Raw genomic sequence first — 19148 nt, 5'->3', positions numbered from 1 at the left:
GGGGAGTGAAACAATTAATAAGTATGATCACCAAAACTTAGGGTAGGGGCAAAGAAGAGAAAAATCCCAAGCAGGTGCAAGATGCCTATTTCTAATAGTATTAGGGCACACGACATACTTATAAAGGATTTTATCCCTAATGTCAAAAATAATCGAGTCCCATAATTGCTCAATCATACGAGAGGAAGCCTGTCTTCTTTTATTGTTCTTCCACTAGATGTCTAAATATGATGAATCAATACACTAAAAGCCAATTTACTAAGATAGTCACATGAAGTTTTGCCATTAAATTTTTTTAGGATCCGCTTCCATCATTTGTCAAAAGGATGTAACTATAGGAATTAGCCAATATTTTATAAGAATACCCTTAGACTGCCTTAAAGAAGGGACGAGAAGAAAAGATTGACCACACTCTCAAAGTTGTTCCAACAGAGACAATAATTACAAAATGAGAGATTTCTTTGAAGAATAAACTCATGATTGGGGAGGAAACTATTCATAGTTTTCCAAATAGTAAAGCAATGCCTTGAAATAGAAAAGCTAAACCACATAGTCTCAAACTAGGGAACATTTGGAGCTCTGGATCCTGCCAAATTTCAAGCTAGAAAAGGATAATTTTTTTTTTAAGAATTAGCAACCCATTGAACCAAATCTTTATTTCCTCTAGGCCTGAAACTAATACTAAGAAGCTTACTCCAAATCTCAATTAGAGAAAAGAGAAGTTCTAGGGCCAAGAATCTAAGATTCATCCCTCAAAATGGAAGATAACTTTGTAAGCCTATCAAAACCAACATCATGTCTAATTCTGTCACCATACTTAAAAATTAGCACACCATCATGATGCTAATTATCAGGTAAAAGAAAGGTGTTAGAACCATCAATAGAAGATTGGATATACTCAGATACCAGATGTTAGCTCTTAGGAATTTCTCTCCACCTAAGAAGCATCCAAAGGACAAAGGCTAATCCAAATTGAATCAGATTTGATGTATTTGTAATACACCCAATCTACCCAAATGCTCTTCTTTCTAGAAATAATATTCTAGATAAGCTTGACAATACCAAAAATATTGGATGCCTTGACTCTATGAATACCTAAATCTGCCTCTTTTTTGGAAGACAAACATTGACCCAACTCATGGGATGAAAGAAATTGAAATTGTGATAGCCATCCCAAAGGAAAGGGGACATAAGTGAATCAATCTTTAAAGTGATTGAAGTTAGAAGAATGAAGATTCTAAACGAATAAATATAAGAATTTGTATGACTGATCTAATAAGCTCTAACCAACTAGCAAAGGAAAGAGGTTTGCCCAACCAAAGCTAAAGTCTCTTATGAAACCTATACAAGATAGGAGATCAATGATGAGAAACAATCTTCGAAGAGATCAAAAGGGAAACCTGAGTAACTGATAGGAAATGACCCTCAAGAAATCCCAAAATATCAAACCCCAAAATATCACATAACTGAGTTAAGATTTTCAGAAATTCCCCCAACCCCACCCCACCTCCTAAAAAAAAAAAAAAAGAAAAGAAAAGAAAAGAAAAAGACTTCTGGGGATTAATGGAGAGACCAAAGATAACAGTAAAGGAGGATAAAACATCATACATGGCTATGCCAGATGAAATGGAAGCTTTGGAAAATATCATGAGATCATCAACAAATGAAATGTGAGTGATCTTTAAAGTCTTACACTTTGGGATTCTCTAGAAGGAGTTCTCAGTTTTTTTTTTTTTTTTCAAGAGAATTTTGGAGAGACTATCCATGGCAACAAGAGAAAAACAGAGGAGAGATAAGGTAACTTTGGTGCTTTGTGAATCCCTAAGAACTTGAGGGAACCATTAACAAGCGGAAAGAAGTGAGGAAAAAAAATACAACATTGAATCTAATTAATGAAATTAGGAGGGAATCCATCTTACAAAGAAGCTGGCCAAATACAATTTCATCTAATAGAATCAAATGCCTTATGAATATTTGATTTGAGGATAATAGAGAGAGGATGATTTTTCCTATGAAAACCTCTGACAATTTCATGACATAAGAGGATATTGTCAGGAATATTCCTTCTAGGAATGAAAGCAATCTGAATATGACTAACAAGAGCATCAATCACCAAGGGTATATAATGTCTTCCTACAAATTGGATGAACCCTATATATAGGTGAAAGAACTTTGTTGGCCTAGCATAGGGTACGCAAGATGCACTGGCCAATAGGAGGGCGCATAGAGGTATCTTCAACACACACAAGGGGAGGCAACATGGTCTTTTTATGCTACACCAATCTAGGTGTTTCTTGCCCCAAAATGACAAGGTTCTTTTTCCCAGAGAGAGAGAGGAACTAAAAGGATTTAACCACTAATTTCGCATTGCACCAGTCTTTTTTTTTTTTTTTTTTTTTTTTTTTAAAGGCTAATTTCTAAAATGGCCACCTTGATGAGCTCCTCAAGGTGAAGTTAATATCTACCATGCAGTATATGGAATGGGGTCCAAATTTTGTAGACATGATCCTAAGGTCCCCTACTCATAAATAAAATCTCATCCCATATTGAATTTGCCAAATTTTAAATAGAAATTTAAAAATCTAGGACCATGAATGAGTGTATAGTAGTAGTCAAAGTTGTATAAGTTATACATAGGATGCATGGCAATACATAGTTTATGGTATTTACTTGAATAATTTTTTAAAATTTAATAAGTAATTACTCTGACCATGTACTATCTATCCAATTGCCTAACTAGTAGTCAAGCAATCATTCCATATGTCATGATGAGTGATATACCATTATAGCATCTATGGTCGGTACTTAATACCACAACCACGAAGTACACCGCAACTGCATACGGAGACACCATCGATCAAGCTTGGTTGCCCTTGATATAACCAACTGGATATCCTTGTGAAGAATGCTGACCTATGTTAATCACATACCCTACCCTATGGGTGGTTCCTACCACCCATGTGTCACCTAGATCCTTCATCTGATCATGAGATAATGACATTTATAACCATTTCTAAACCTAACCAAAGCTAACAGACTTGACTGAGATTATTTTAGACGGTTATCTTACAATAGGATAACCATAGTTGGGTTAACTGTTGCCACATTGGTTGACCGTTATGAGATTTTTCACCTCAGCTCCGATTAAGGTTGTCAATCGGTTCGATTTTGGTTCGGTTCCAAATGATGATAAGGTGGACAATAACCGAATCGAGAACTAACTCGATTCCATATTTAGATACTCAAACCTATTCAATTTGGCTCGGTTCGATTTCGATTCCAATTCGGTTTTAATATGTAGTTTTAATTCGATTTTATACCTCGGTTTTAATTCAGTTATGAAAACGGTTTCACTTTTGAACCATGACTGTGATGGACTAAATGCCATACTGGGCTCAAGTTATGGGCCTTATGGCCATTGCTAAGTCAAAATTTCTTATCTTGTAAATATGTGATGATAAATTGCGAAAAACACTTCCACATAAAAAAAAAAAAAAAAAAAAGAGTTTGCAAAAAACACTCTTGAATGATAAGAGCAATTCGGTTTGGTTTCGGTTTGAACCGACAATTCTAACACTCTAAACCGAAACCGAGCCGAATTGAAAAGCATACTCACATATTCAAACCGAATAAATTCGGTTCGATTTTGGTCCAGTTAATCGGCTCGGTTTTGGTTTTGATATTTGGTTTCGGTTTGAAATTGACATCCTTAGCTCAGATGGTGGTCGGCCTACCAATGGTGAGCAAATCCATATTAGTAGAGAAAGCAATCAGCCAACCAATAAGATGAGCCACTGACCACTATATAAAGGATACCTAACAAATTAATATGGGGTAGGACACTCAAAACTCTACCTACTTCCTTCTCCATTCTCATTTGAGTAGTTAGGCATCGAAGTCTTCTTTCCAGAGTCCCCTTGGGGCCAGTTTCTAACCTGTGGTTTGCAGGTCTGAGTTGTGTGGGAATCTGCAACAACAATAAGGATGGGGTCGGGCTGTTTAAACAAGATTTTTCCTTTTATAAGGAATATGTTTTAGGCACGATGGGGAAACTATACTTCTTCATATACCAGTTGGCTTTTGGAGAGGGATTGGCTCAACAACAAGTTCCTATTGATCTCCCAATGTCAACGTTGTGGCTTTACAAAGGAATCCAGCTCATATTTTGTTTACAATGCCCCTTTGCCCAATCAGTTTGGTTTGGTAGTGCTTTCACATTGGATTCTAGACCCAAATATTTCAATTTAGTCTTGGATTCAAGGATGGCTTCAGTTTGAATGATTTGGAAAGAAAATTAGTAGGAAATATGCGGGTCTAAGTAGTTTTATCGTTAATCAAATTTCACTCCATGATTGAAGGAGTCTTCTGACCCAACAATTGTGCATTCTCTACGCTCTAATGAATAAATTTTGTTTTACGCAAAAACAAAAAAAATGCCTAGGGAGTAAGGAAGTTAAATTGCAATACCAAACTATAGGACTTGAAATAAATAGTTTTAAGATCTAGTATCTAATTGTAAGTTGAGCCTAAAATTGTCTTTCCCATTAGCCAGCCTTTACATAGAATACAACATTTCCATTCATGGACTGGGAAATCAAACAAAGCTTGTCTCCAGAAGCAAGACAAGAATGCTGGCCACCTACAAACCTCTTGGAGGGGGAAAAAAAAAAAAGGCATGGAAGAAACCCTTTTGCTTACAATATAAAAATCCATTTTCATTTTGTATATAGAACTTGCAGGTAGGTACACACTACAATATTTCCTTCCTTGAAGAGCTTATATTTGCTAGAGCCTCTTCTGTGTGCTTCAGGGGTTCAACTCATCATCGAAACCTTCTTGGATATCCAATCTTGTTCATGGTTCCATTGTTCAATCCACCCGCCTCCCCCTCAAACTTACAGAGATTAATAACTTGAGAAAGAGGCTTAAAGAGAAATCAGAATGAGGTTCATGCGGGTATTGTGAATTCTGCAACTAAAATTCGAATTACTGAATACAAAAATCAAAACAAACAAACTATTTCTGGACAGAGTGAAGACTTAATGAATCTGCTTGCTGTCACAAGAGGAACAATACCCAAGAATTAGACTCCCAAAGTATGATAAAAATCTGAATGAATGATCATCATCATCATCATCATGAATTCATCACTGTAGGTGTAGGTGATCATTCATAAGCACAAAGCTCATTATTGTAAGGAAAATTATGGGTACAAGGCTAACATGAGATCGATGGCCATCTCCTTTAGGAAATACTGTAGGAAGGGAACATTCTTCTCCATTAAAAAACACTTTTGTAGGGAACCCATCTCCTTTTACTATATTAATCCCCGGTGTCTTGGCCTTGGAGAATGAAATCACTGATTGTTGCTTACCTGGTACCCTTGGGCCACTTTTAGGATCTGTTCCATTCGTCTCTCCCATCAGGAAAGTCAGACCTGGTAATCCCTGGAAGAAGATGGTATTGTCCAGTTCTGGAATTTTTGTTCCATTAAATGAGTAGACGTTTTCGTAACCAGGGTAAGCCTTGTTCATTTGAATTGCAGTAAACCAATCTTCAAAATTGATTTCTTCCCAATTGAAAAGAGTGATACGAGCTGTCCATCCTTTTCTGTAATCAGAGGAAATATGCCAATTTATGCTAACTCCACAGTTATCAGCACAGGGTAATTTACGGGGAACAGGATAGTGCTTCAGTTTAGCCCAAGCCTTGGCTTTCGCAGTTCTGTTGTCGAAGGGAACAAGAAGAGCTTCAGGAGGAAGAAGCATAGCTTTGGCATTTGGATTGCAAGTATCATTGTCAGGACAACCACAGGCACATGTATTACAGGGGATGACAGAGTCATTGTAGAAAGCAGAGAAGGAGACACAACAATGAGAGGCTGTGCCCTTAGGCTTAGTGATGTTGCAGACTACTTGCCAACTTGCAATAGCTTCAGTGGTTGTGTCAAGCCCACTTGGGTCTGGAGTTTCTGTTGGGTCAACTCTAATTGGAGCACCACATTTGTAATCTGGATTCAGAACACCATTGATTTTCCATTTTTGGGGTGGAAACAGAGCAGTTCTGTTCATATCTGGTTGGATCTTAAAGACCTGCAATTGGAAAACAGATTTGGTTTTGCTCTCATCCATGGTTGTTGGTAGGAGAGTACCATTTCTACAACAGTAAGGCACGTTTCCAATTTTCTCATCCTTGGCTCTATCAGCAGGAAGATCAGATATGACTGGTCTTTTTTCGCAATTCATGACAGTACTGAAGTCGAAATCCTTGTAGAATTGTCCGGCAGGGCCGTAAAGGCAGTCAGAAGGATCTTTCAGGTGAGTATAGGCTCCTTTCATACTGTATATGAACTCTCCTCTCATCCATTCCCAAGTTAAGTTCCAATGGTCTAGACGTCCTAGAGGGTGGTTGTTCTCCATGGTTACCTGGGCCATATAGTTCCCTTCGTTTGCTTGGATAATATCATAGGTCATAGATAGATCACCTTCTTGACGAGGCAAGAACTTCACTGATTTAGGTTTCTTGGCCTTGAATTTTGGGTCCTTCTTACAACAGACGTGCATTTCAGTTTCTGTGGAACAAAACAGAAATCAATCCCAAACAAAAATACTTCATTAGTTACCTTAGTATTATTGGATCACAAAAGTATATAATTCCACATTGGATATGAGTAGCACAATTAATATGGAGATTTATAGGTATTTGAATACGATTCCGAAATAAGAAGTATGGTTTCCATTATCTTACATTAACCAGGTAGCTCTCATTTATTTCTTCCCAGTTATTTTTGGGTGAAAAAACCCTACTTGGTCTTCTAGGCTAATGCATCTTTAGTGCATATAGGAGTGGGGGGGGGGGGGGGAGTTCAATCATTTTGCATCTATTGTGTCTCGGTGTTTCCTAAGTCAAACCGGCAAGGTTCTTTTCCCCTTATTTTCTTTAATCAATCCCACAAAAAAACTAACATGATTCTCATCTTTGCATCCCAAGAGAGAGAGAGAGAGAGAGGTGGGATTAAAGTCAAGAAGAGAACGAAAAGGAAGAAGAGAGGAGGAGCTAGGATTAATTATTAAAAAAGGATAGAGGTTGGGCACACGGCTAGCTTTCTTATAGATAGCAGCTCAACCAATAAAGAGGTTGGAATGGGAGGGCATGGGGTCAATTTCAAAGATAAAAGAGAAAGAGTGCCACAAGCTAAGCACCCCAGCAATGTGCCCAACTTTTTTCCATTCAAATAAAATAAAATAAAATAAAATAAAATAGAACAAGAATGTGCACCATGTAATTTTTTATGGCATTGATTAAAAATATAAAAAACTGAGAAGAGATGAACGAGAGGTTCCTAGTTGATAGAAGACAATGGAATGCAATGCAATGCAATGCATCCGCGAATGCCTAGATTCTCTACCCATGTGGGGTGTCTCCCCACATGGGTGAGCACCAATGAAATGAAATCTCCCTTATTTATAGCTGTGTGTTGGTTGGGGGTGGAGATTCTATTTCATTGGTACTGACCCATTTGGGGATCCCCTCCGGCAGCTAACCACCTCACTCCATCTTACACCGTCCATATATGGGGTGTGAGAATCACATCCAGTAGATGGTGTGAGATGAATTGGGGTGGTTGTTATCAACCTCTCTAAGAGAGGGAGAGATGATAATTCATTGAAGATGAAGAAAGGAAAGGAAAGGAAAGGAAAGGAAAACTAACTCTTTTTGATTGGTGCAGGACACTTGTAGCCATCAGTTTCAAGTCGTATAGTCTTAGGCATTGGAATACCAGGTGGTTTCACCCCAAACTGAGTTCCAGTCATCTCAATCTTCGCCTGAATCTGAGTCATATCATTTGCTGTATCAATAGATGTCTTCAAATCCGTCTGAGGATATCCAACTAGGTGTGTCCCATTTCCGACCTTCACCGGCAAATCATCACCGTCAAAAATAACTGCATTACTCGCTGCAATAAGAATCTCTTTATGTTGAAACCCAATAAATATCTTCCAACCCTTTAGTTCCACATCCCCAGCATTGAATATAGTTGCAGTTGATTTAAAAGCCCATGCCTGCGCCGTTGCATTCTTAACGTGGGGATACTCTTTCTCTCGATATAAAAACTCATAATTTAAAAAGATCCCAGAACAGCTATCTTGTGCAGGTGGCGGTGCTGGAGGTGTGGGTGGTTTATCGCCGGCGTAGTCGTAATCCTGGGCTGTACCAATCTCGAAAGTGATTAAGAACAAAAAGAAGAATAATAGTGCCAGTGTCCGCGACATTTCCCTGTTGTAATTATAGTTATTACAGGGAAAGAAAGAGAGAGAGAGACAGGAGAGAGAGAAAGACCTTGATTCAGACCCTCAATGAGGAGGTTGATCAAACATGTTTTTAAAATTTTTTTTTATGGCTTCTGCCTTCCCTTATGGAAAGGGTTCGGAGGAGCAGGCGAAGTGTAAGTTGGGAGCGAGTTTTAATGGGATTTCTGTGAGACAAAGGGTAGGGAAGGGAAGAAGGATGGATCGATCACCCTGGTGCCGCGTCACGTAACACAGCAAAGAGGGTGATGGAGAGAGACGAGGGTTTGAGGGCGTGAAACACTCGAACACACAATTCCATTTAAGATTAACGGCGATATCGTTAGAGAGAAGACTAAGTCAGCTCTATTCTCCTCCTCTAAAGCTATGCGTCAGTTTTGGGGGACCAACGTCTCTTAACTGTTTTTTAAATTCCATTTTCCCTTTTCTTTTTTCCTCTTTCCCTTCTTCCGCCATAATTCTAGTATATTCTATTTATTCTATAGAAAATGACAATAATGCCCTTTAAACTTATTAGGAGTTTAGGACTAAGTGTGTCAATTGAAAATCAAAATCAAAATCGGTTTTTTAAAATCGAATTGAAGTAAATTGGTAGAATCTTTTTTTGGTTTCGTTCGATTCAAGTTTCATGTCTTAACCATTGAACCCAAATAATCTATCCCTTTTTAAAACAAGGATTGCGATGGTCATTGCAAATGCACACGTTATGATTCCTGCTCAATGCTCTAAATGACAAAGAATTCATTGTCGCATTCCTTCTTTCATAAGAGTAGATTGTGTGATGAATTGTCTTGGTGGTGGACGTAATGCATGTATGACACTTTGATTTGACTGATTTATATGGTACGTCAAGTAGACAATTAATACCTTATTATAGTTTGTCATTATAAGCCTATGGATTATTGTAGTGGTGTGTCAAGCTAACTACTGTTATTATAATTAGCCATAACTCCTCAATCTTTTTGTATATTTGGAATCTCCATGTAATTGACCCAATTAAGTTGAAATAAAGTTTTGAACGTTGTTGTTGTCATCGAAGATGTAAAAAGTTGATCCAAACACTTAAAATATGACCTAAATTCAATACAAAATCGAATTAAAATTGAACAAAACAAAAAATGCGAAACAGAATAAAAACCAAAATTGAACTAAGTTGATTCAGTTTTATTTTCTAAAAATGTGTGCTATTCTCAATTTGGTTCGATTTGGTTTGTACATTTTATATCCTGAATCGAACCAATTGAACCAATTGACACGGTTAATTTCTTATTACAGTTTGAATGCGGGGCTGGATTGGAAAAAGGTTTCTGTTGTGCAATTGACAAGTGAGTAGAGAATGGAGAAGTCAAATATTTTGTAAAAAACATTAAAAGAGTATGACTGGATGAGACAGAATTTGTTTGAACTTTGATTTGGGCTGTAAAAATTTCACTCACAGAGAGGGAGACCCATCCATGACCCTTCCAATGGTTACTGTACAGCTATTAGACCGCTCAGGAGGGCCTTGAGGCCAATTGTAGTAAGCAGTTAGAATGGTCCGATCGTCCAGGTACAACAAGTCATCCTAATCCTTAGAGCCAAATGTAGTAACAGTCAAAGGATTTTCATATATTTCTATTTTTTTTTTCTAGTAGAATCGTTTATTTGTTTTTTTTTCTTCTTTTTTTTAATCAGAAGAAAAGAAAATTCGTTAATTATTTATGTGGCTAAGTACATCAATGTTCACATTAGTGATGTCTATGTGTGAGAGTTCAGTAATGATATTAGTAGTAACAAGTCGCATGACTAGAACTACTTCATTTGTAGGCCCGAGCATATAGACTGGTATAGATATAAAATTATGAATATAGAGAAAAAGAGGGACTACACTCCAAGGTCATGTTGTCATAGTGCTATCAAGAAGTGTGTGATTCAATTCCGTTGAATCGCTACATACCTAGAAATCCTTTTGCGCTGGCTTCAAAAGTTTTTCCTATCATCACGTAATCAGCAAATAATGAGACACATTTTCCATTGTTAATAATGCAAATAGCCCAGGGATAGTTTTATTAGTATTAGTTGTAAATACTTTTATTAATATGAGTTTGTGTAAGGTAAAAAAACATATTATAGCAAGAACTATTGACTGGAGAGAAATCACTTGGTTCTTAATAGTTTGACAGTAATGGTCAGTCCATTGATTGATGGGGTTGAGAACAGAAAAATGGTTAGGTTTTTCATGAGCAAAAATGACTTTATTTCTATGTGTCCATAGGAAATAGCAGGTTATAATAAAAATAATAATAATAAATTTATTCAGATAATCTGCAGGTATAATATTAGAATTAAAAAGGGACAATTTAAGAGACTTAAAAGACAAAGCACATAAATTTTCCATTCTCAAACCCAATGGGCCAGCAACCCAGATTCTCTTAGAAAATTCATATGAAAGGAAGGTGTGCCAAAGAGATTCATAATGACTATGGCAAAGTCCACAAGTTGGATCAACATCCATCCATTTTCCCAAGATGTCTTAGGTAGGGATTCCAACAAGAGCAACTCTCCAGAAAAAAATCTTAAATTTTGGGTGGACATTGAGTTTTTAGAAGAAGCGCCAACAATGTGAATAAAGAGACAAGCATGTACACCTGTTAGATGGTCCAATTGAATTAGTATAACTACCGTATGTTAAAATTTTGGAGGTTATTTTGGTGGTTAGGGTCCCTTTTTTTTAGAGATACACCACCACATATCATTGTCAGAGGAAATGGGAATGTGCAAAATTTTACTGGTGAAAGGTATATGAATCATGGATGAAAGCAAACTAGCATTCCATTCATTACCTAAAACAACATCACTAACCCACATGGAAGATGAATTCAAATGGACAAGAATATAGAAATTAAGAAGGCTAAAGTTGGGAATGGAAGGGATCAATGGGTCAATTCAAAACCTAGTTTTGTTTTCATTATTGATTTTCACATATACCATTTTTTTGAAGATAGGAATGATACTTACAGTGCTTTTCTAAGTAGGAGAACCTCTTTTCTTCAAAGTGATAGGATCAAAAGAAGACCTATTAGGGAAGTATTTGTGCATTAAAATATTTGCCCAAAGTACATTATCGTCATAAATAAGTCACCATCCAAGCTTCACAAAAGAGTTTTGTTTTGATATTCGAGGTATTTAATCCTAAACCACCTTCGTGTTATGGAGAGCAAATTTTATTCCATCCAATTAGGTGTATTTTTTTGTCTGATTGATATCTCCATTCCAAAAGTGAAAATATACGGAATCCAATTTTTTACAAGTGGCCTTGGGAAATGCAAAACAAAACATGAAATAAGATGGTGTGGATGAAAGAACAGATTGGATAAGGACCTTCCTTCCTGCAAAAGAAATAAAGTTATATTTCCACATGGTAGAATCGTTTATTTCTAATTTGGTGAAAGGTTTTGTATATTATTCAGCCATCAGATGTACATGATTGATGATTTGGTCTATCCTTTTATATGTACGGTTTTAATTCTTTGAACATGTTGATTTATTGGTTGATACATATCGGTATTAAACTCAGCTGATATAGATAGGCCCCTACAATAAAAAGATATTTATTTTTAGAATAAAAAATGGCTTTTTGAAATTTATTTTTGTGAGAAGGAAATAAATTAACTAAGCATTCAACTACATCCAAATCTTTATTTATTTTATTTTATTTTATTTATTTTTAGTGAAAAGCAAAAAAATCTTACTGAAATATAAATTCATAATCCTAATAACTTACTAAGCAACTCTGTGCGTTAGAGTCAGAAAAAGATCCTTACAAATTACATCAACTCTAAATAATTTGGTCATTTATTTTTTTAACTCTATTGATATACCTAGATATAACTAAGTTTTATTATGTTATTTTTTATAGTCACTTGATACTTCATTTGGAATTGTAGAAACTAGGTTATCTTTTTACATGAAAAACCAAACCCATATACTATCCTTAAACAAGTAGAATATAGGATTAGTAATGGGTATGTTGAAAAATCCGTTGTATCTCAGATAATTAACCACTCCCTTTCTGATACACCCTCCCCCATTCCGTACTCCAATAATACATAAAGGAAAATGTCACTCATTCTAGGTAATTATCTGATGACGTGGAAAAAATGGTGAGACAACAACAAAGGAACTACTTCAGGGATTGAAGAAAGCACAGGAAAAGGATAGGTGATAGACCAATTTTGGAGCGATGCTGAAGATTTAACCCAATTTATTGATGAAACTAACAAGCAGCATTGGCCTTGGATAACAACACCTCTCCGTCCGGAAAAGGGGAATTTTTAACAAAACCAACTTTTTGCTTAAAATCTAATGATGGTATAGTTTTTGGAATCTAAAATCTTGCCATAAAGGCAATGATTAGAAAATATTCTGTAGACAATGTCAACATGCTATATAATCCCTAGTACTATGTGTAGTTCACTATTTCCGTTTTTCGAAAAAAAAAAAAAAAAAAAAAAAAAAATTCTGAGTCATAGAATAAATAGATAACAGAACTTGGAAAAGATCCCAAGCCACTCAAACTCCATTCCCAATAAAATCCACCTTACAATCTTATCAGTATCCATTCAAGTTCTCACTTTCCAGAATCTCTGTAAGATGGCTTCAGATTCTGAGCCAATACATTACTCATAGAGACAAAGCTAAATTTTGAATCAATGACATGGATCATCGCCAAACCAGTTAGACCAGTAGATCTATTAGTGAAAACATGATATATTAGAATTAGATGATGAACAGAAGGTAAAGCCTGAGTGTCTAAGAGAGTCATATCAACCCGACTTAATTTGTTAGATAAGGCACTACCAGCTAACAGAGTAGCTAGCTACCAAGACAATATATTCATCTTTTACATAGAAATGCGGTCCGAAAATGATGCTAAAAAATAATGAAAAAACAAGAACAAACAATCACACATCAATCCGTACACAATAGAAAATAGGGTTACAATGCTCATCCTACCCCTCTCTCAGCTTGCTTGCAAATGAAGAAATTCACTACAAATATGTAACGAAATCCTAGACAAGAAACTGAACGTAGTGAACTACCAAATAGATCAGCACAACTAGAGAACCAGTTGAAACTCGATCATTCGAAGCAGCCCCTATTAGAGTAAAGGGTGGACCGAGCTCCTGGTTTTTTCCTATGATGCCATCATCAATAAATATAACATCAAATCTAAGACTAAAGTTGTGGGACTTCTAAAATGATAACGAATATAACTCAATCTCTTGAATGGAAGTACTGTGTTCAGATAGACCTATTAATCTATTCAATGTCCGGATAGAGGACCCCGTGTTCGATAGCCCGATCGTAATAATGTTAATTGTTGTTATAGAAATGCTCATATAGCCTTAAAAATTTGCTTAGAATCATCACACTTTCACCATAGATGGAATTCAACACATCGTACCTCCAACATTATAAGACTGAAATGTTTAAAGTGTCTGCAATTAAGTTTTGTTTTTTCTTGGGCATTTTGAATAGAAAATATAGTTATTCCCATTGAAGAAGTGATTTGTTCAACAATCAGTGCTTTTACCTCCAAACCAATGAACTGGTTTCATTTCCTCCAACTACAAACCACGAGAAAATCATAGTAAAAAAAGGATATGGTGAATGTTGTTATTCTTTTTGCATCGGCAATGTTCACAATATTGACAACCACAAGATACTTTATATACACTTAGTTGGACTTTATCTTTGAGCCTGTTGATCAATATGCTTCTAAGTAATCTAGGACTCTCCTTAAGAACTCGAATTGCTTTATTAAGGGTAGGGGTGTCAATTGGTTGGCCCAGGTCAATCTCAATTTGGGTCTAATCGGGTTTGACCATTTTGAAGCCTTGCACCTTGACCTACTATTTATCTAATTGTGCTTAGATTGGGTGGGCATGGTGCGATCAATATCTGGTCGATCAAGTTTGTCCTTTAATCAAGCTCCCTTAACTGGGCCTTAATCGGGCTTCTTCAGTTAAATGCATGTTAAACTATAAATGGGCTGGGCTGTGACAAAAAAACATGTCCTCAATATGTCTACCTGATGAATCCTCTTACCCCCAGTTAATTGGCCGAAGCTAAGGTTCAATTAACCTATCTTTTCTTCCCTTTTGCTAAAAGCATATCTTAACATTGCCAGTCATTACTTTATAGGCATTGAGGGTAAAATGCGGATTTCATGTAGTAATTAAAGGGTCTAGCTAGGTCGGGCTTAATGGGGATGATAATCAGTGTAATATGATATAGTTTATATTAAGAATTAACATTAATTCAATATCAATTCAATATGATATAATTATACAAGTAATAACCTAATATAAAAAATTACCAAAATACCCCTTGGTAGAAATTCTATCGGAAGATAAAAAAGAGTGTCAGAATTCTGCAGAACTGAGTCTGACAGACACCTTAGACCAAAAGAAGTATTTTCGGCATTTCTTCCCTTTTAATCATTTATTTTATCGTTTAAAAATGTATAATTAATTTAGATCTTGCATATTGTACATACTTTTTTTTTTTTAATCCCCAAAATACCTTGTTGCACAATTGTAATGGCTTTCTGACGAGGGTGCTCCCTTTTGTGCCTTAACACCTAGTAGGGAGGTGGGGCAAATCGTCCGAAGCACTCTAAGTTTGATAAATTCCATTCCGGCCAATAGCAATCCTCGAAATAGAATATTTTCTGTTAACAGTCTGATTGACTCCCATCCGTTGCCAAGGATCCCTTCCGACATAAGTAGGTGACATTTTCAATAAACTCTTTATTTTATGATTTTATAATGGTTGCATTTCCATAAAATGACATGGATTTCAAATTTTCTGCCATCATATCGTCAAAAGTTATTTAATTGCATATGCAACGCCTAATGTACCGTAGATGCTAATATTTATATGCATAATACATTTGTACAAACAAACAAAAAAAAAAAAATCGTTGTCTTACCCAAAGAGTGGATTTTGTATTTATAATAGTTCAAGTGCACAGGATTTTTTTATTTTTTATTTATTTTTATTATGAAAGAAATAACTTATATTAAAAAGGCATCGAAATATATAGAACGAGGCATAGAGATGTCAACCAAGTCAACAATAAATAAAGGAGATAAAAAGTCAGGAGGATTAATAACCCAAAAGTTAGAAGCACGACTATGAGTTTCAAAATTAGCAAGCGATTCTGCAACAATGTTCCCTTGCCGAAAGGTGCGCCTAAAATAGATATGAGGGAAATGATGCGATAAGGTGAGATAGTCATCAATGATGTGAGCGATCCTCTAAGGAGAGACAGTAGTAATCCGTTTCAGGAGATTGACGATCATTAAATTATCACTCTCCAAAATGCTATGGCTGAAACCTGTGTCAATAGCAAGTTGAAACTCGCCCAACTGCAAGAGCTTCAACAATATAAGCAAAGGTGATTCCGACATCTTCAATATCACCTTTGATGTTTGATTGTGGGTTAGATATTCCTACCATTCATAATCACTACAACCATTTTGCTTAGAAAATAAGTGTTTTTTTTTTTTTTGCTACTCTATCCTACTAAGCACCACTAGGCGCTAGCCAGTAGCCACTCTACTGGGTGATAGTAAAGTCAACGGCCACCTACCCCTACACACAATGTGTACAATAGGGTTTGATCCCATGATCTCCTCCCTTGGGCATCGACTCTTCAAGCCAAAACTGCCACCACTAGGCTATCCTAGTGTTCGTAATGTTGTATCTCAATGATTAGTTTTTGTTTAGGAGAGAGAAAGAGAGTCAAAACTAAAGTCAAGCTACAATATGAAAACACTAACCAGGGTTTCATTATTATTAGCAAAAGAGACTAATAATAATGATGTTAATAATGAAAAGACTAGGAATAAAATAAATATAATAATATATATATATATATATTTTGCTAGAATGGAAATTTACTGATTAAGAGCTTGTAAATTAATATAATAATAGAAGTAGTAGATTTCACGTAGAAATAAATAGTGTTTCTTTCATTTTTTTTTTTTTTTTTTGGGAGGTGGGGGGTAGATATACACAGCATTCCTCTCAAGTAAAAAAGAATAAAAGAACTGATAAGTTCTACGAACTCTAAATACACAAACAGGAAGGAAGAGGGAGAGAGAGAGAGAGTTCTGTTCATTTACAGAAGGAAATTTGAAGAACTCTCGTTTCTGCTCTACTTCACAAACACTCTTGAGGAGTAGATTAGATGTTTTTATATTAAGCCTTGCTGAGTGGGGGTAGTCTCCATTTCAGCTACCGTAGCAGCGACGGTGGCAGCGAAGGAAGACTTGGGTTTCGGTGCTTTAGAAGAACTCGATAAGGGCGAGGAAGCCGAATTAGGAGACGACATCGTCGACTTCGTCTTCTTCCTTTTGTGTTTCTTTGGTGCCTTCGGAAGGTCTTTCGGCTGCGCTGCGTCGTTGAACATCGATTGATCAAAATCTGTCACACACACCAAAATTGTATTTTTAAGATGAGAGAGATAATCTATCCAAAAATAAAAAAGAAGGGTGAGAAAAATTGAAATCGATCGTGTAAAATGAAATTGAATTGAACCAAAGCATAGATTTAGGTATCATTATCGATATCGGAATCGATGATACCTATTCCGATCAGATTGGTGTGTATTAGACATTTTTGTTCTTGTTCAAAAAAGAAAAAAAATTATATATTTTTATACTGTTCTATCCTAAAATGATATTTTAGGGATATGGGTAATTGATCTGGATTAGTTAGGTATCAGATACTCCATTGAGACCGACATGATATGACCGATACAATACCAATATCAAGTTTCAGTCACTTTTATTTTTGCTTTTTCAAAAAAGGTGAGAAAAAAAGGTAAAATTAAAATTTTTAAAATGAAATTGAATTAAACCAAAGCAAAGATTTACGTATCAGTATTCAATCCGATCATTGGTGCATATGGATCATTTTTGCCCTTGCTTTTCTGAAAAAAAAAAAAAATAATACATTCTTTTAATATTTTACCCCTGAAATGATATATCCATTCTTTTACTATTTTACCCTTGAAATGATACGGAAAATTGATCCGAATCGGTAAGGTATCAGTTTTGGTCTTCATCAATACCAATAAGATAAAACGAATATGATACCGATAGTTGAAGCCATGAACCAAAATAAATCAGTTTGGTTTTGATTTTAAAGGTTGAAATATTTTTCTTGGTTCAATTCTGAATTTATGACTAAAACCGATAAATCGAATCAAATAAATTCTTTTTACCTTACTAAAAAAAATAAATCTTTTTTACTATTTCAATCAACTTGAATGTTTGAAAAGAAATTTGATGGAATATGACGCTAATAAATAATATTTTTTTCTTTTATCAGTGAAAATAAAAAAATGGTCCCATCACCTAAATTTAATATGAGATCAAATTATAACCGAATAAAGAACAAAATACAAAACTAAATAAAAATTAAAACCAATCCAAATCAAGTAAATTCGGTTTTAATTTTTAAAAAATATTTTTATTCTTGATTTAATTTAATTTTAATATTTACATTTTGTATCTTGAACCAAACCGAAACTGAACCAATTGACCCCTAACTTGCACCAACCCCATTTGACAAGTTGTGCTGAAACGCTTTTCAGTTGTTCCCCTCAAACAGAGGAAACTACCAAACGCCACCTACCATGTCTGGCATTGACGACATGGTCTCCAAAAAGTAGTAATTGGCTTCACGTTTGCAAAACAAAAAGAGATTCCTCTCTCTCTCTCTCTCTCTCTCTCCCTCTAACTCTTAAAGGGAACAGAACAGTAACCACTAACCAAACCTCCGTGTACAGCAAAGAATCTCCGCACATTTCCAATGAAATTAATTCCCACCGGATTCCAATCTAACGGTAGGAATGTCGTATGAGATGAAGAACAAGTTAAAGAAACAGAGACATACCTAGAGAAGTCCAGGAGGAAATAGGAACGAAGCTGGGATCTGTTTCTCCTCCAATGCTACCAAGCGACATAGCAGAAAAATCTGAAGAGGTCTTAAATTCGTTCATCTGCAACATAAAATTAAACAAAGATCTTCAGAAATGGAAGAACAAATCAAGAAATCGATCAAAAAAAATCTCTGTAATTACAGAAGGATCAGATAAAGAATGAACATACCCAACCAGGTGCATTTGCAGAATGGCTGTCCCATCCGATATGGGCTACATGCTTAACATCTGTTGGGTACCCAATCTCGATCTCACGTTCCTTCATAACTGCAACATCATCAACATAAACCCACATTTAGTTCAAACTTCCAAATCAAAATTTTAACCAAAAGCCCTGAAAGGAAGAGTTTTGATCTTTGAATTAGAAGCATTACCGAAGAACTGCGAGAAGCATTTGAACCCTTTATAGAACCCTTTCAGCTTGGTCGCCATGGTGATGGAATTTCAAACCAAAACAGTACCTTCAGAGAGAGAGAGAGAGAGAGAGAGAGATTTATGGCTTCTGGGAGGTTTGTACAGAAGGTCTCTGAATCAAAAGAAGGAAATTGATTTCTGGGTTTTGCAGAGGGAATTAAATACAGAGTCAACACATTAGGAAGCTTCTCGCCCCTTTAATGAGAAGGGTTAGGAAGAGAAGCTGCTCCTGCTCCTCCACTAATCATCAAGGTCCATCCTCACCCATTTTCATCATCTCTTCACAGATCCTTGTCCACAGAAACATGTAAAACTGATATATAACCATTTTGCTCTGTTTCTTGAGATTGGAGCTGAGAAATTTGAGGTGGGAGAGGAGAGGAGAGGAGAGAGAAAAGTTTGAGGTGGAGAACCACAAAAACCTACCA

The 19148-nt window shown here is 35.9% G+C and overlaps 2 protein-coding genes across 2 annotated transcripts; both read right to left on the bottom strand.

The window, feature by feature from the left end:
- Positions 1-4480: 4480 nt before the first annotated feature.
- On the bottom strand, positions 4481-8507 carry LOC122071403 (COBRA-like protein 10). Its single transcript, XM_042635748.1, has 2 exons — positions 7712-8507; positions 4481-6571 (listed from the first exon to the last, which is right to left on the bottom strand). The coding sequence occupies exons 1-2, from the start codon at positions 8271-8273 to the stop codon at positions 5148-5150; spliced, it is 1986 nt and encodes a 661-aa protein (XP_042491682.1). The 5' UTR covers positions 8274-8507; the 3' UTR covers positions 4481-5147.
- A 7802-nt stretch (positions 8508-16309) lies between these two features.
- LOC122071404 (CRIB domain-containing protein RIC9-like) lies at positions 16310-18822 on the bottom strand. Its single transcript, XM_042635750.1, has 4 exons — positions 18681-18822; positions 18476-18573; positions 18261-18366; positions 16310-16784 (listed from the first exon to the last, which is right to left on the bottom strand). The coding sequence occupies exons 1-4, from the start codon at positions 18736-18738 to the stop codon at positions 16555-16557; spliced, it is 492 nt and encodes a 163-aa protein (XP_042491684.1). The 5' UTR covers positions 18739-18822; the 3' UTR covers positions 16310-16554.
- Between the last annotated feature and the right edge of the window lie 326 nt (positions 18823-19148).

This window comes from Macadamia integrifolia, unplaced genomic scaffold (assembly GCF_013358625.1).
Source record: "Macadamia integrifolia cultivar HAES 741 unplaced genomic scaffold, SCU_Mint_v3 scaffold_218A, whole genome shotgun sequence".
NCBI classification, from domain to species: domain Eukaryota; kingdom Viridiplantae; phylum Streptophyta; class Magnoliopsida; order Proteales; family Proteaceae; genus Macadamia; species Macadamia integrifolia.
Note: the sequence above shows the minus strand (reverse complement) of the source record. Positions and strands in the feature narration are given on the sequence as shown.

Coding starts and splice junctions, on each gene's coding strand:
- LOC122071403 (XM_042635748.1), bottom strand. CDS start 8,273: ATGTCGCGGACACTGGCACTATTATTCTTCTTTTTGTTCTTAATCACT. Junction 6,572..7,711: donor TCCTGCACCAATCAAAAAGA/GTTAGTTTTCCT, acceptor TTTGTTCCACAG/AAACTGAAATGCACGTCTGT.
- LOC122071404 (XM_042635750.1), bottom strand. CDS start 18,738: ATGGCGACCAAGCTGAAAGGGTTCTATAAAGGGTTCAAATGCTTCTCG. Junction 18,574..18,680: donor ATGCTTCTCGCAGTTCTTCG/GTAATGCTTCTA, acceptor ATGATGTTGCAG/TTATGAAGGAACGTGAGATC. Junction 18,367..18,475: donor CTGCAAATGCACCTGGTTGG/GTATGTTCATTC, acceptor TTTATGTTGCAG/ATGAACGAATTTAAGACCTC.